Source organism: Dendropsophus ebraccatus, chromosome 13 (assembly GCF_027789765.1).
Source record: "Dendropsophus ebraccatus isolate aDenEbr1 chromosome 13, aDenEbr1.pat, whole genome shotgun sequence".
Classification (NCBI taxonomy): Eukaryota; Metazoa; Chordata; class Amphibia; order Anura; family Hylidae; genus Dendropsophus; species Dendropsophus ebraccatus.
This window is the reverse complement of record NC_091466.1, coordinates 22,015,228-22,032,883: the sequence shown is the minus strand read 5'-3', so window position 1 is coordinate 22,032,883 and position 17,656 is coordinate 22,015,228. Positions and strand designations below refer to the sequence as shown.

Below are 17,656 nucleotides of genomic sequence, written 5' to 3'. Positions count from 1 at the left end.
CCCACAATTATTTACACACATTGATAGCAGCAATTCAGATTCATATAATGAGAGATGGAGCTGACGTTTTGATACAATAGTAGAAACCAACCCGAACATCATCTCACATGATTCTTTTACAAATCACATATTATTTTACACTGGGTCAAATTGTTATTTATCTTTACTTGATTCTATGTACATCCTTGGATTCTTTTAGGTCATTGTCCTTGTAGACAATGAAATATAATGACATTGTGATAATCTTAATTATATAATTACCGGTTGAACCTTCCATCTTATCAGTGAGGTTTACATCATCATATGAAGGAAATGTGTCCTTATCAGCATCTAGAAATGAAAGGATCCACACAAAGAATAAAAATATAAGTAGAAAAAACTATAGTATAATATATAGCTATAGCTATAGTCATAAAACTGGTCGAACAGATGGTTAGAAAATCAACCTAAATATATCAAGCGAATCTACCATCAGGTACCTTGCTTTAAGTTTTTTACATGAATAGACTGGTGGCGGCGCATGGCATCGGTCTATTCGGGACACCGGCCCAGCCTGAAGCACTGGGGGCGGGGGTGACAAAACCCCCACCCCTCTGTAACGTTTCTCCATTCGGTTAAAAAAAAGGATGGTAGCATCGACATCCACGTACCAGTCTATTCATGTAAAAAACTTAAAGCGATGTACCTGATAGTACATTCACTATAAGCTTTCCTATAGAAAATCTTGGGAGACTAGCAATGGGTCAATAATCGAGAACGTTTTTTTAAAAAGCTTCATACATGGAAAGTATCTCAAATCTTTTTTTAGGAGACCATTACCACTTATCCATTCTGTGGGCAATCCTATCTCTACTAATATAGTTTATTAGTAAGATTCTTACTACTTCAGGTGTACAGTATAATATAGTCGTTCGGGTTCGGATGGACTCGAACCCGAACCCTGTTCGCTCATCTCTACTCCCTATGTAAAGGTCGTAATAGATGAGCCAATGTACAGTAATAATCCCTCCCTATGTAAATGTCGTGATAGGTGGGCCAATCTACAGTAATAATCTCTCCCTATGTAAAGGTCGTAATGTATAGGCCGATCTCTGTGATCGTAGCTTGTTTACTGAGCCTTCACAAGGTTTGATTTATTGTGCGCCCAGGTCACATGAACAATGGATAGTTTGTGGAGCCCCTGTCACTGTAAAAACCTTGAAGCTTCCGCGTGCAGATGGCGGACATTGGGTCACTGTGAAAATGCCTCACACATTGTCGAGTTCCATGCATGAGCCCTATTTTAACTAGATGGGGCTTATGCACAGAACTCGCCAACATATGGGATATTTCCACAAACCCAAACCAGCTCCATCTGCACATTGAGGTTTCAAAGTCTCATACATGACATTTATGATTCTCAGCCACATGAATAATCATTCACCAGGTATCGGAAATTCAAAATCCATTCAACATTTTACTTTAATATTGAAATTGATTGATATTTATGATGATGGATGCATCAGTATGTTATCCATTTTTACAGGAATGCTTTCTGCAGAGATGCAATATGTAGATGATAGCCTAGCCTAAGGCTACAAAAAAGAAAGTTTTATCAGCCATATATATTTTTTTAACTTTTGGTTCCTCTTTTCAGCCATTGGCCATGTTCACACTCAGCCCGTTCCTGCAGCTGATACTTCTATATCGGCTGCAAGAACATTCTTTTTTCATAATTGATTAGCGGGCACCGTCGGGTGTGTCTGCAAATCAATTATCCATTTACCTTAATGTAATGTACGGCTGCCGCTGCACATTACATTGTGTGAACAGCTGATGTTTCCGGGCGCTGTTCAGTCAGCATCGTCCAGAAATAATTGACAGGCACATTATTCTGACGCCTTTTCTAAAGAACGGGCGTTAGAATAATGATATGTAAACACAGTGGGCGGCATCGCATTGTCTTCAATGCAATGCTGCCCCTGCAGTAAAGAACGGGTGCTGATGCCATTGCAATCAGCGTCCGTTTTTTTACTGATAAAAAAACGATATGTGAACATAGCCATTTACAAAAAAAATTGTTGGTCAAAAAAGAGAACATAGTCTCCAATTTGGCCCTGAAACTGGAAAAGCCAAAAGCAATGAGGACCTTTATTCGTTACTCAGCTGCCATCCACCTGAACTGGAGACAAGAGTCATGTTGTCTCTGAAAGAAAGTGGCCATGTTTTTGTAGCACTGGATAACCCCTTTAAATAGTATTAGTACCCTGAGTATTTAGTTTATTGGTCAGTATTTTTTAACCAAAACCAGGAGTGGATTTAAAACACAGAAAGGCTAGGTTCACACACTTAAAATTTAGTGGATGGCTATCATTTAATGGCAAATAATTACTGTTACTTTAAAACAACAACCATTGCTTTCCAGTAAAAGGTCGGCCATCCATAATATTTTTTTTTTTTTTACAAATTACCTGATTGTTGTGACAAGTTCTTGTTTTTCTCCATGAAGTTGAAGTTTACAGCTTCGTACAGGGGGTCATGAAAAGGAATTGAAGTAAGGTTTCTGAGGACTAAGCAAATAGTTTAGATTTACATAACAAAATAAAAAATAAATAATAATGATAAGAATAATAATGTCACATTATAAATAATAATAATAATAATAATAATAATAATAATAATCATAATAATCATCATCATCATCATCCACCAGAAACAATGAACTTTATAATTTTCCACGAATACTTAGGTGTGAAGGATTGGTCAGATATGGTAACAGGCAGTTATAATAGACTATGTTCACAATTTTTTTTTTTTTCCTGTATTTTTTTTCTCAAAAAGCCCTCAGTACTTGGCTATGTTCACACAACGTCAAAAATAGATATGACGATTTTCTTATTTAAAATAACGTCAGTTTTTGCCGCTTTAATTGACTGCAATGGCAATGCATTGGAGTCAATGGGAAGACGGACGCCCAATGCACACTATACATTAAAAACGGATGTTTTTGCCGCGGACGTCAAAATAATGAACATAAACATTATTTTCGAATGTCTTTTGCTAACAGCGGAAGTTTTTTATTAGTTGTTCACACACAGTTCTTCTTTTGTAACCCTTCTTTCTCCGTTTTTACTTTTAAATTCAATGGATTTTTCAATTAAGACACACCCAAAGGGCAATCAGTAATCCCAAACTAAAATAATGTGCAAACATCAGTCATTGCACTAAGGGGAGGCAGGCTGCTAAAAACGTCCATTATTTTAGACTCAAAATAATGGATGTAATTTTAAACGGAGCTGAAAAAAACTTTGTGTGAACATAGCCCTTCAGTGTTCCAAATGTACCACATTTTGGTCGCCCATCATTACAATGACGGCTGTTGGTACATCGTTCTAGTTCAGTCCCTTTTGGGTGTGGTTCTTTTTTGAAGGTCTATTGAATTTAGTAGTAAAAACAATAAAAGGCTATGTTCAAACAACGTCAACTAAAAGAGAAAAGGCCTCCGCTTTTCTATTTCAAAAGACGTCCGTAATTGCCGTGATTTAACTGATTTCAATGCTATGCAATGTCCAATGCACACAGTGTATAAAATGATAGACGTTATCTTCGCAGACGTCAAAATAATGATCATGTCGATTATTTTGGATGTTTTCTGCAAACAGTTATTTTTTAGTTGTTCACACACAGTTTCTTTTTTCACCATCTTTTCTCCGTTTTTACTACTAGATTCAATGGCCTTTTCAATTAAAGCCTCACCCAAAGGCCAATTAGTCCACCTAAACTAGAAAAATTTACCAACAGCTGTGATTGCACTGACAGGCGCCAATCCTTAAAATAACAGATGTCATTTTGGAATCAAAATAACTTCCGTCATTTTAGAAATTATAAACTGACAAGAAAAAACATTGTGTGAACATAGCCAAAGGATGGTGAAAAAAAGTGTTAACAACTAAAAATAACATCCACAAATAATTGTTGTGCACATTAATTTGATGTCCGTAATTTAATACTGTGTCCATTGACTTCAATTATAATTTTGTAATATTTGAAGTTATTAAAAAAAAAGCAAACGCCTTTTTTCTTATTTTTTACATAGTGTGAACCTAGCCCTGTTAACGTGAATGTTACATTCACAAATTTCACAAATTAGGTCACAGATATTTTCTTAATAATAAACTCACCTCTTTTATACCAAATGAATTGTCTTATCAAGTATACTATTACAATGACTGCAATACCGAGAAATAGAAGAGAAACAGTCAAGATAATAAGAAGCACGTTGGAGATTTCGGAAGTATATTGCAGGACAGGACTCTGAGCTAGAAGAAAATAATAATAAAATCATTTGTAAAATTATCCTATTTATCATATTCAGTAATCTAATGTTAATAAGGTAAAAAAAGAACAATCTACACATTGAGGGGATTTATTAAACAGGCATAACCCCCATGGGTCTAAAGTAAACTCCCCATTGTTTGCTTATTATGAGGAATTGGTCCGTTAATAAATGTGCATGTATGGTGTTGGCGTTAAGAAACGGTAAATTACATCCTCCCCAAAATTATAAAAAAACTTATAAAAAAATTAGTGATGAACAAAGCGTATGACTGAGACAGGACAGCATTGCGGGGCGTGATTGGCTGAGTGGGCTGTCACTCTTGTCTGAAGATTGACAGCCTGCCCAACCAATCACTGGCCGCTGCTGTCCCATCTTACTAAGTAATTGGCTGAGTGGACTGGAAGCGGCTCAGAATGGGGGCATTGGAGATGCAGAAGACAACAAAGACACAGAAAAGGACACCGGGGACATTGATGACACCAAAAGAGCTAAACAATTCTTGAGCTGTTTTAGGGCAGTTTGTTAAGGTTAGGTTCACGAGTTCGCAAACCTGGCGAACCAAATTTTTTTTAAAAAAATTCTCATTTTTAGTAAGAAACTTTATTTATTATATAAGGATTATTAAGAACTGATTTATCAGTAGGTATAAAATATCTTGATATTACCTGTTTTGGTCAGCACAGTAGGGCCTATAAATGACAAATATAAAGCTTACAGTATCTCAAAAAAAGCAAAAATAAAAATGGACATTAGGATGGGTCAACTGATATGTCTTGCAAAAGTATTAAACCCATTGATGATTTTACGGATTTGCTGAATTTCAATTCAAACAAATTAAATATTAATTAATTTAAAGTTTCGGTATAAAAAAAAGAGAGAGAAGAGATGTCCGTTATTACAGCCTTTTAATTGACCTCAATAGAATGCTTTAAAGTCAATGGAATGACGGCCGCCCAATACAGTGTATTAAATACTGGACGTTGTTTGCACAGATGTCAAAATATTGATCATGGCAATGATTTGTGGACGTCTTTTGCAAATGCCGGACGTTAATTTTTAGTTCTCAAATATAATGAACTTTTCAATTAAAGACACACCCAAAGGACAATCAGTCCACCTGAACTAGGATAATGTACCAAAAGCCGTCATTGTAATAATGGGCGCTAGTTAAAAACAAACGGAAACAGAAAGGAAAAAACGTCATGTGAACGCAGCCGTAAACAGGTGTACCTTTATATATTCATTAGATACCTGAAGAAGGAAATCATTATCTAGTAAATGTCAAACAAGCATAATCTTTTTACTTCTCATTCTTGATCTATTATGTGAGGAAGAGAATTTATGACCAACTAAATTGAAGAAGAAATTAAATAATGCAAAGAATAGATTTATAACTAAAAAAAAAAAAAAAACAACAGCACATTGAGCATACCATGACATGTGACTCCAGCATCTTCCTTATGGAGACAATCACTTTTATTCCAGCCTTTAGACCAACAATCCTGTAGAGCTCGCTCATATCCGTTACATTGTACCTCACTCAGCCATATGGGGCCATCTCCTTCTCCGTACACGGCCTCTGTAGTGGCGTTCATAGCTGAGCCACATCCTATCTGTCTACAGACGACTTCTGCATCTCTGATATCCCAGTCATCATCACACACTGTTCCCCATTCTCCCTGGTAAAACATTTCTACTCGGCCTGAGCAGTTGTTTCCTCTTCCAGTGAGACGAATCCTGACGTTGTCTGGTGTAGAAATAAATTAAAAAGTAAGCAAAACAGGTTAACAGTATTTGTGCTGATCCTCTAATAGGCTCCTGGATAGACCTGACATGCTAATGACTACGTTACCAGCATTTAAAGCATTACTGTCATTTGTAGAAGTAACCTTTGACATGTCAATAATAACTGACATCTATGCATGCTCTCCCTGCTGTGACAGTTCCATTTCCGGGGTGTATCTATGACTTTCTGAGGTTTTCAGGTGCATCTAACCCTAACCCTCAGCTGAATAGGAGGCCCCCATTGAATAGGAGGCTTGAGTCTCCCATTGAATTTAACCTCTAGGGGACACAGCCAGTTTTAATTTTTGCGCCTTCCTTTTTTCCTCCTTGTGTATATAAGGCCATAGCGCTTGCATTTTTCCACCTAGAGACCCAGATGCACCCTTATTTTCTGCGCCACTAATTGCGCTTTGCAATGGCAGACATAATATTTACCTAAAATATGCCGTGAAACCAGAAAAAAAATTATATGTGTGGTGGAAAAAAACCCCCTCATTTTTATTTTGTGTGTGTGTGTGGGAGGGGTTATACACCGTTCACCCTAGGGTAAAACTGGTTTGTTATTATACATGTTCCTCAAGTCAATAAGAATATGATGATATGTTACTTGTATAGCTTTATGTTATTTGATGGCTTTTAAAAAATTAAAACCTTTAAAAAAATATATACGTTCCTTAAAATCACTCTATTACCATGCTTATAACACTTTTATCCTTTGGTCTATGGGGCTGTGTGGGGTGTCATTTTTTGCGCTTTTTTTGCATATATGTGACTTTTTGATCGCTTTTTATTACAATTTTTCTAGATTTTATGCGACCAAAAATGTGCAATTTTGCACTTTGGTATTTTTTTGCACTTACTCCGTTTACTGTGCAGGATCAGGAATGATATGAATTAATAGTTTGGTCGATTACGCACGTGGTGACACCAGACATGTTTATTTATTTTTATTTATAAAATGGTAAAAGGGGGGTGACTCAAACTTTTGTTAGGGGAGGGGATTTTTTTTTTAGTAATTTTTATTTTTTTTACAAACATACTTTAAGTCCCCCTGGGGGACTTCTAGTGTCACTACACTGATTTCTCATTGAGATGTATAGATAGATATACTGCATAGATTGAAGAGATCAGTGTTCTATTGCTTTTGGCTGCTGCAGCCTAAAGCAATAGAGTACAGAGCTGGGATCAGCCCCATTACGGAGCAGACCCCGGCCCGGGAAAGATGAGGGGATCGCTCCTCTGCAATCATGTCGCACACGGGTGGGGTTGGGGGGACCAGGGACCAGAAAAAGAAGCATTTTAAATGCAGCTGTCAACTTTGAATGACACAAGGGCATACATTAATGCCCTTGGTCGTTAAGGGGTTAAACTTCATGTGAATGATTAGCAAGTAAAATATTGGTACAAACCTGAACAAGACTGCGATGTCAGGCAGCTCTGAACTGAAGCTGAACTTTTGTTTTCCGAACCTACGAGTAATAGAAATGATGAAACTATTGATAAAATTGTCAATATGGTGATAACGTAAATCTGATTTAAACTACCTCTGTTCTTTCAAATAACTTCCCTCTATTTAATTTAATCTATTTAATATTTAATTTGAATCACTTCATATTAACCAAAAATGAATCCCTATGCCAAAAAACAGTTCTAAAGCCTTGGCCACTAGGTGTCTCTGTCCTCTGCAATCTGCTGTACAATGCCTTTTGTTAGAGAAACCCATCTGTAGGAACAGCCTTTGACTATGTTCACACGTTTGTTTTTTTTCCTTTCCGTTTATAATTTTTAAAACGACGTCCGTTATTTTGAGGACTTGCCACCATCAGTGCAATAACAGCTGCTGGTATATTTTGTTAATGTAGGTGGTTTAATTGGCCTTTGGGTGTGTTTCTAATTGAAAAGTCCATTGAATTTAATAGTAAAAACAGAAAAAGGATGGTGAAAAAAAAATCTGCGTGTGAACAACAAAAAAATAACGTTCGGTGTTTGCAAAAGACGTCCGGAAATAATTGACATGGATGTCGCTCATCCTATTGACTTCAATGCATTGCATTGCAATCAGTTAAATTGTGGCAATAACAGACGTCTTTTTAAATAGAAAAAGCTGATAACTTTTCTCTTTTTTTTGACGTTGTGTGAACATAGCCTTAGGTTGACAGAATACAAGTCTGGGCAAGGCTAAGCAAGGGTTATCTGCTCTTAGTGTAAGCCTCTGCCTTGTGGGTGCTGCTGCTATTTTACATTTGCTCACATATCACCTTGTAAACCAGTGCATCAGTAACCACCACCACCCCACATGCCGTATATAATAGGGTACTGTATAAATCATCAGAAATCGGTACAAGGGTGATGTTAGATATATTTTTTAGGTATAATTTTAGCTAAAATCGCAGTAAAATGAAGTCTTGTCAAATACACAACCTAAAAAAATAAATACGATGTATGGAACATATAATATAACAACTTACATATTATATAAGCAAGGTCTGTATCACTGCAGGATTCTCTATTCCATGGAGATGATGGACAATCCCATAATAGTTTACTATACTTGGTGCAGTTAATATGATCCACCCAGAAAGGTCTGCTCCTATCAACATCATATAATCCAGTCTCCAGTCGTCCTGTTGATCCACAGTTCAGGTGTTTGCAGATAACAGAGACTGACAAATCTGGCATTACATTATTACACACTGAGCCCCAGCTTCCATTATAATAGACTTCCAGCCACCCCTCACATTCCTGTTTTCCACCAACCAAGCGGATATCCAAAAAATCTGCAAGAAAATGTTTTGTTTTTAAATATGTTAGGATATGTTTACATGTAATGAAATACAATCAATAAGTAGAATTTTCTATTCACCCCTAGAAAAAGTGCAGAATTTGTAAATGACATAATTATATAAGTTTGGTTAAGTTTGGCTATTTTTCATAGCTTACTACCACATACTGTATCTAAATGAAACAAACAAAAAAATAACTTAAATAGCAGTTCACAAATTTTTTTTATATGCCCCCCCCCCTCCCCCAGGAGTGGATTAAAAACACAGAAACACAAAAACACATTTACACAATGTTGAAATTGAGTAGATGGCCGCCATTTAATGGCAAATATTTGCTGTTATTTTAAAACAACGGCTGTTATATTGAAATAATGGCAGTTATTTACTGTTATATGGCGGCCATCCACTCAATTTCAACATTGTGTGGACAGAGCCTTTCTGTGTTTTTAATCCACTCCTGGTTTTGGTTGCAATATGAGGACCACAATACTGACTGGAATATGACTAATATAGTGTGAACCCAGCCTAGAAGCGTGAGGGATGTATAAAGTGGCCTAAAGAGCCAAGCGCCCTCCCCCCTACTCCGCAGTTGCCAGATGCTTTTAGCAGTTGACAAATGCCACCAATAGCCTCAAAAGAGTGATCTTAGCTGGCGGCTGTTAAACCCTAACAGCGGCATTTACACAGATATTGTGAGCTTCCTTGTTGGTCCAGGGGTTGGATCATCCCCCCAAAATAGACTTAAGGCCCTATTCCACGGAACGATTATTGGCCGTATTCGTCCCGTGGAATAGAAGGCAATGATCATACGACATTGTTCAAGTCGGCTGATCGTTGCAGACATTTGTTTTTCAACATGTTGAAAAACAAACGACTGATACAGCAACAATCTGCTGCCGTCGCTCTATGGAACAGGAGCGGCGGCAGAAGACGCTGCTGTATGCTATGGGCTGCCCGGACGATTTAATGATCACCCGGGAAGCTCCCCCCGGACTCACCAGCTCTCTGCTGCCACGAGGAATAGCGGCGGCAGTGAGCGGGGAACAAGGAGCAAGATGGAAAGAGCTCCTCAAGTCGGCCTGTAGAATAGGGCCTTTAGTCAATGCAATTAGTGATTGATATTGCAGCCTGTCATAGGTAAGCTGTATTAGCACAGGATCAATTGAACAGATCAGTGCAACACACATATATTACATTGATCTGTATAAAAAAAAATCAAGTGATTGCTCGTAAATTTTGCTTAGGGGGCTAAAATTTTTTTAAATAAAGTAAAACAATACTGTTATTGGCTCAGGGAAGGGACGGAGAAGACACAGACAAAGGACCTTGCACTAGTCCCCACTCACTGTCCCTGCCTACTTGCCACTATCAGCCCTAGGTGGCTTTGTAAAACTGGGCGACCTTCCCTTACTTAAGGTATGTGACAACACAGAACACAGACCAACAAATAGAGGTGGTCAAATAGGTCATAACTCCCAGGCAGCAAAGATACAAAACCTAGATGAAGAGAAAAGTCAGTAACAAAGCCAAAAGGTCAGGACATGTAAAAAAAAAAAAAAAACAGGATAGTCAGGGTACGGATGCAGAGGCCACATAAAGCCAGAAAACTTTCACGGAAGAAACAGGGAACTCCAATCTTGCTAGGAGAACTATACTTAAGAGACAGAGAATGGTTAAGACACAGGAAATGCTTTATGTCAGGGGTCTGGTCCAGGACATAACTGAAACACACACACACATACACACACACACACACACACACACAGAAACAGACACAAGGTAAATAAAGAAATCAGATGTCAGTCACCAAAACAAAAACAGAGTTAACTTTAAAGTGACCGGAAGAAACGGATGTGACAGAGAAATCAATAAGCACTAACTCATGGCAAGGTGAACGGCATAAAGAGAACCAAATGTAAGAATCACATTCTAGAAAAACAAAATAGAATAAAAAGTGACCAAAAAGCTTCATGTACATGAAAATTGAACTGATAAAATGTACAGATCATGCGCAAAAAATAGCCGACACTGTGCTCTGTAGGCAAAATAAAAAGTTATAGGAGTCATAATAAGGCTATTTAAAACTTTATTTTTTTATGTTTCTTTTTTTCTTTTTTATTTCATATTAAAAAAAAAAGGTTATCTAAATTCTTATGAACTCTTTTCAATGCTATGCACAGAAATGTATTTCTTCTTTGAATTCCAGACTTGGTCTACTTGCATTTCTCCATACAGTATTTGCTTTAGCAAATAAATTTTAAAATACTAGTTGCACATCACCCAAGTATAAAAAAAATAACCTACACACACACCATATACACCATGTCATTCTCAAGCTAACATGGCTAAAGCGAATGTACCACTTCCCATAATAAAAACATATTATTATATGACCCGGTCAGTGCCGGATCCTGGTGGTGCCAATCCTTTTTACAGAAACCGCCACCTGGTTTCTGTTTCTCTATATGCACTGGAGCCCCCAGTGCACCAATATCTCCTCCTCTTGGTGAAACACCTCATTCAGAAGCAAGTCTAGCTTAAAGGGGAGGGGATTTCGATGCACTGGGGACGCTGGGCCCACCTCCAGTGCACCGAGCAACCCTCTTTTTCATATAGAGAAACCGGCACAGATGGCAGTGTGAGAAATGCACAGTGCCATCAGGATCCCAAAGCCGACTGGGTCAATTTTTTATTTTTTAATTAAGGGTTGTGGTACATTCATTTTAAAGTGTTACTGTCATTTAAATAAACTTTTTACATGTTGTATTTGACATGTTTAACCCTCTCCCGCCGCTGCCCAGTAAAATAACGTTGCTGCAGCCTATGCCTGGTGCTGCAGCGATGTTAATTTACTGCACAGGATGACACAGGCGCAGGAGCTATGTCTGTGTGATCTGCGGCGGGTCCCCGGCTATCACTGAGCTCCACCGCGCTCCAGTGGTGAGAGTTAACCCTATGGTTACTGCGGTCAGCACGACTGCATATCGATAGGGCTTCGGACAGACAATTCTCCCTCTACAGAATTGTCTCTCCGTTGTGCATCGGGGCTCTGCGAACTGATCGCAGAGCCCCGATGGTAGCCATAAAAAACGGAAGCCTAAGGCTTCTGGTTTCTAGCTACGGAGGTCGGCAGGATGAGCGCCGGGCGCGCAGCCATGCGCTCTGCCTCCTCCCTTCTCTCCCCTTGCGCTTTCACAAGATTATGAAAGCGGCAGGGGACATAGGAGAGGGGGCAGAGCAAGGGACATCAGCTTATGGGATCATTATGATCCCATAAGCTGATGCCTTAATGCCCAGGTCGTGATTTGACATCAATGATCCCAGGTCGTGAAAGGGTTAAAGTTTACATCGATTTTAGACCTACTCACACTTCTAGATATTAGGCTTGATCGAACAGCAGTAGAAGCTAAGTTTGATCAAACTCGAATCCAGATGGACCTTCCGCATTTGATTTCTGATGCCTTCCCGGTCCGTGCGGCAGGAAGAGACATCCCTGAGAATTCCAAGCGGTCCCTAGCTTTTTCCGCTGTTCGATCAAGCCTACTAGATATAGCCGGTGGCAGCGTGCTTCACTCACTAGCTCATCATTCGTCTGACATTGTAGAAGATGGGCTCCAAGGACATATAATAAAACCTGCAATTAGTCTGATTGGACTCTAAAACCCTAACCAATCTGTGCAACATGTCAAAGTTTATTCAAATGACAGTAACTTAACTTACTTGTTATTGATCTTGAAATATTTTCCGGTTTTCCTATAGTGGGACCTACTCTTATGGCTCATAGAGAAGAGCGATGAACAGAGAACCCTCTCTAAGATGATGACACAATAAAAAGAGGAGAGTATACCTGAGCATATTACACCTGCATCTTCTTTATGACCACAGTTATGGTCTCCGAGCTGCTTTGAAGGACAGTCCCAGATGTATCTTTCATTTCCTCTACATTGTATATCATCCAGCCAGATGTCCCCAGTTCCTCTCCCATAATAGGCTGCTGTTGTAGCTGTGACAGCGAAACCACAACCCAGCTGCTTACAGACCACATCTGCATCTGCTTTATCCCAGGAGTCATCACAGATAGTCCCCCATCTTCCTGCATGATAAATCTCCACTCTTCCAGCACATCGGGCAGAGCCATTTACCAGTCTTATCCGTTTACTTTCTATAGAGGGAGAAACATATAAATCATATACATTACATAGCGAACTATTATAAAAAATATTATTATTATCATCGTTGTTGTTGTTGTTGTTGTTATTATCACAATAAAAACAATATACCTGAGCATAAAATTTCAATGTCTTTTCCAGTCCATGATTTTATATCAGATGCTCCAGTAACAGAACACTCCTTCAGTTGTGTCTCATTCCCCTGGCAGTTTCCCCTCAGATACACACGACTATTATTAGTTGTCAGTGATGTGATAAATGTATGAACAGCATGACCACAATGTAATTCTCTGCACACAACCTGAGTCTCATTGATGCCCCATTGGTCACTGACAGCTCTGCTCCATGTATTATTAGTGAGAATCTCCAGTCTTCCGACACAATGATCTTCTCCATCCATCAGCATCACTGTCTCCTCTTCACCTGTGGTTATAGAATGCAGTAATGTAGCTACTTAAAAGATGCCAGACAACCTTTATGACCACTACAACCAAGTTTGCAGAGCAAAAAAGTGGAAATGACCTTTAACCAGATGTATAGGTCACATGTAGTATTCCCCATATTGCCACCCCCACCCCCGACCGCGGACCCAGAAGTGTGATGCTCTATACTCATGGAATCACTGTCAACCCCTTCTGTCCTGGTCGCCATCTTGGGATGATTACATCATTTTTTAGGAGGCCGACCGGACCGCTCCAGCCCTCATTCAGGCCGGCCCCCCTCCAGCGCGTCATCAGCTGCTCAGCCGCCATTGGCTGAGCATAACAGAAGACTTCCAGGTTAAGCATCGGGGGTTGGAAACATGGGGAAGGGGGCCAATCACCTAAATACCACACATTATAACTGTGTAGTGTGCGTTATTTAGTGGAAATTTTTTTTACACCGCACTACCCCTTTAAGTTGACTATGGCATTATTGCAGCCCTTAACCCTTTGAGGACCAGGCCCAAAATGACCCAGTGGACGACGCAAATTTTGATCTTAGTGCTTTCGTTTTTCCCTCCTCCCCTTCTAAGAGCTCCAGCACTTTCAGTTTTTTATCTACAAGCCATGTAAGTGCTTGTTTTTTACAGGAATAGTTGTACTTTGTAATGGCGTCTTTCATTTTACCATAACATGTATGATGGAATTCCAAATATATTATTTATGAAGATATAAATAGGTGAAATCGCAAAAAAGAATGCAATATGGTAACGTTTGGGGGGTTCCTGTGTCTACGTAATGCATTATATGGTAACAGCGACATGATACAATTATTCTATAGGTCAGCCCGAACACAACCATATGCAGGTTACACAGATTCTCTAATGTTACATATTTTTTTTTAAATGAAATCCTTTTTTTTGGCAATTAATTATAAATAAAATGGGACTATTGTGACGCTTATAACGGTTTTATTTTTTCACCTACGGGGCTGTATGGGGTGTTATTTTTTCCGCCATGATCTCTAGTTTTTATTAAAACCATATTTGTGAAGATCGGACGTTTTGATCACTTTTTATTAATTTTTTTATATATATAATGTAACATAAAATCGGTAATCCGCGCACTTTTTCCCCTCTTTTCGTGTACGCCGTTTACCGTTCGCAATGACACTTGTTATATTTTAATAGATCGGACAATTACGCACGCTACGGTATATTATATGTTTATCTATTTATTTATTTTTATATGTTTTATTTATATAATGGGAAAGGGGGGTGATTTCAACTTTTATTGGGGGAGGGGTTTTGGGGTAGTGTGTTAGTGTTTTCAACTTTTTTTTTTTACACATTTGAAGTCCCTTTGGGGGACTTCTACATACATTACTTTGATTTCTACACTGATGAATGCTATGCCATAGGCATAGCATTGATCAGTGTTATCGGCGCTCTGCTCATTGAGCCTGCCTGTGCAGGCTCAGTGTAGCAGATCGCCGATCGGACCGCACGGAGGCAGGTAAGAGACCTCCAGCAGTCCGTTTTACCGATCGGGACCCCCGCAGTCACACTGCGGGGGTCCCGATCGGTAAGTGACAGGGGACTCCCCCTGTCACTTACACTTAAACGCCGCGGTCGCGCCGCGTTTAAGGGGTTAATGACACGCGGCAGCGCAATCGCTGCAGCGTGTCATTGCCGGTGAGGTCCCGGCTGCTGATTGCAGCCGGCCCCCACCTGCTGTGAAGCGCGCTCCGCTCCGGAGCGCGCTTCATAGCGGGAATAACACCCAGGGCGTACAGTTACGCCCTAGGTCGTCTGGGGACAGACTTCCATGGCGTAACTATACGCCCTGGGTCGTCTAAGGGTTAAAGGGTTATCCAGTGAAATTAACTGGTTTTGGAAAGTTATATAGAATTGGAATTTACTTCTATTTAAATAATATTAGGTCTTCCTGTACTTACAAGCTGCTGTATGTCCTACAGGAAATAGTGTATTATTTTCAGTCTGACACAGTGCTCTCTGCTGCCACCTCTGTCCATATCGGGAACTGTCCAGAGCAGTAGCAAATCTCCACAGAAAACCTTTACTGCTTCAGACAGTTCTTGTCACGGACAGAGGTGGCAGCAGAGAGCACTGTGTCAGACTGGAAAGAAAACTTTTACTTCCTGCAGGACATACAGCAGTGATAAGTAGTGGAAGACTTGAGATTTTTAAATAGATGTAAATTACAATTTTATATGAATTTGTCAACGGTTCATTTGAAAGATCCCCCCCCCCCCCTCCAGCGCTGGAGTACCCCGTTAATAAAACAGACATGCCAGATAAATCTTGAGGTCTGCATACTTTGCAGACATGGGATTTTTTTTTTTTTTTAAACGGGTAGTCAGGTGAAAATCTTTTTCTTTTAAATCAATTGGTTTCAGAAAGTTATGTAGATTTTTCCCCCCCTTTATTTAAAAATAGTCTTCCCATACTCATCAGCTACTGCACGTCCTGCAGGAAGTGGTGTATTATTTCCATTCTCAAACAGTGCTCTCTGCTGCCACCTCTGTCCATGTCAGGAACTGTCCAGAACAGGAGAGGTTTTCTATGGGGATTTGCTACTGCTCTGGACAGTAACTGTGACAGACAGAGGTGGCAGCAGAGAGCACCAGTGTCAGAATACACCAGCGACTGCAGGACATACAGCAGCTGATAAGTATGGGAAGACAACATTTATAAATAGAAATAAATTACAAATCTATATAACTTTCTGAGACCAGTTGATTTGAAAGAAAAATATTTTTGCCGGAGTACCCGTTAACTAGGTTTAAGCTCTGCAGATATACATATGTAATAAAGATCTATATTCAATGACTCTTACCTGTACATATAACCCCAGCAGTATCCCAGGAGGGGCATCTACTATTTCCAAGTGCAGTTATATTACACTCCTCCAGGTGGTATTCTGTTCCTGTACAATAGAATCTGTATGTGGTGGTTACATTATATTGTCCAAAGTGGCCTCCATCTGGTACAGACACAGCAACTCCACATTTCATTTGCTTACAGAGTACATTAGCTGCTTGTAGAGTCCAATGGGATCTGCACACTGCCATCCATTGTCCATTATATAACACCTCCAGTCTCCCAGAACAGTCCTGACTACTGTTCACAAGTCTGTAGTTATTAAATAAGCCTGAAAAGAATCAGAAACATGAAAATCTAATATAAAAAAAAAACAGATAGTCATCAAGTAAATCAATCATGGTAAATGTAACTCTCTATTAGCATAGTACAGATCTCACTTGCCAAAGAAAATAGAGCCCAAAATGACCCAGTGGACCGCGCAAATTTTATTTCTTGCGTTTTCGTTTTTCCCTCCTCCTCTTCTAAGAGCTTCAGCACTCTCAGTTTTCTATCTACAAGGCCATGTAATGGCTTATTTGTTACAGGAATAGTTGTACTGTGTAATGGCGTCTTTCATTCTACCATAACATGTATGACGGAATCCTAAATATATTATTTATGAAGATATAAATTGGTGAAATTGTAAAAAAGAATGCAATATGGTAACGTTTGGGGGGTTCCTGTGTCTACGTAATGCACTATATGGTTACAGCGACATGATGCTATTAATCTATAGGTCAGTCCGAACACAACCATATGCAGGTTACACAGATTCTCTAATGTTATATATTTTTTCTTAAGAAATCTTTTTTTTTTTTAATTAATAAAATGGGCCTATTGTGACGCTTATAACGGTTTGTTTTTCACCTACGGGGCTGTATGGGGTGTCATTTTTTGCGCCATGATCTCCAGTTTTTATTAATATGATTTGGTAATCCTAGCGCTAATTTCCCTCTTTTTGTTTACGCAGTTCGCATTGACTATTGGTATATTTTAATAGATCGGACAATCACGCACGCTACGGTATATAATATGTTTATATGTTTTATTTATATAACGAGAAAGGGGGGTGATTTTAACTTTTATTGGGGGAGGGGCTTTGGGGTACTTATAAGCGCTGGAGTCCTGGGTTTAAATCCCGCCAAGGGCAACATCTGCAAAGAGTTTGTATGTTCTCTCCGTGTTTGCGTGGGTTTCCAACAGGTACTCTGGTTTCCTCCCACACCCAAAGACATACAGATAGGTGAAGTGCTGCGGAATTTGTGTGCGCCATACAAATAAAGAATTATTATAA

General features: G+C 39.2%; 1 protein-coding gene across 1 annotated transcript in view; it reads right to left on the bottom strand.

Annotated features, from left to right (window-relative positions):
• The window catches only part of LOC138770481 (antigen WC1.1-like), a 45,826-nt gene that overhangs the window by 8,425 nt on the left and 19,745 nt on the right, over nt 1-17,656 (bottom strand). Inside the window, exons 7-17 of the mRNA XM_069949587.1 lie at nt 16,337-16,651; nt 13,167-13,478; nt 12,734-13,048; nt 8,572-8,880; nt 7,513-7,572; nt 5,740-6,065; nt 4,808-4,822; nt 4,594-4,628; nt 4,161-4,291; nt 2,451-2,549; nt 262-330 (exon numbers count right to left, since the gene is read on the bottom strand). Of these exons, the coding sequence (XP_069805688.1) occupies nt 262-330; nt 2,451-2,549; nt 4,161-4,291; nt 4,594-4,628; nt 4,808-4,822; nt 5,740-6,065; nt 7,513-7,572; nt 8,572-8,880; nt 12,734-13,048; nt 13,167-13,478; nt 16,337-16,651 (1,986 nt within the window). The remainder of the gene's footprint in view (nt 1-261; nt 331-2,450; nt 2,550-4,160; nt 4,292-4,593; nt 4,629-4,807; nt 4,823-5,739; nt 6,066-7,512; nt 7,573-8,571; nt 8,881-12,733; nt 13,049-13,166; nt 13,479-16,336; nt 16,652-17,656) is intronic.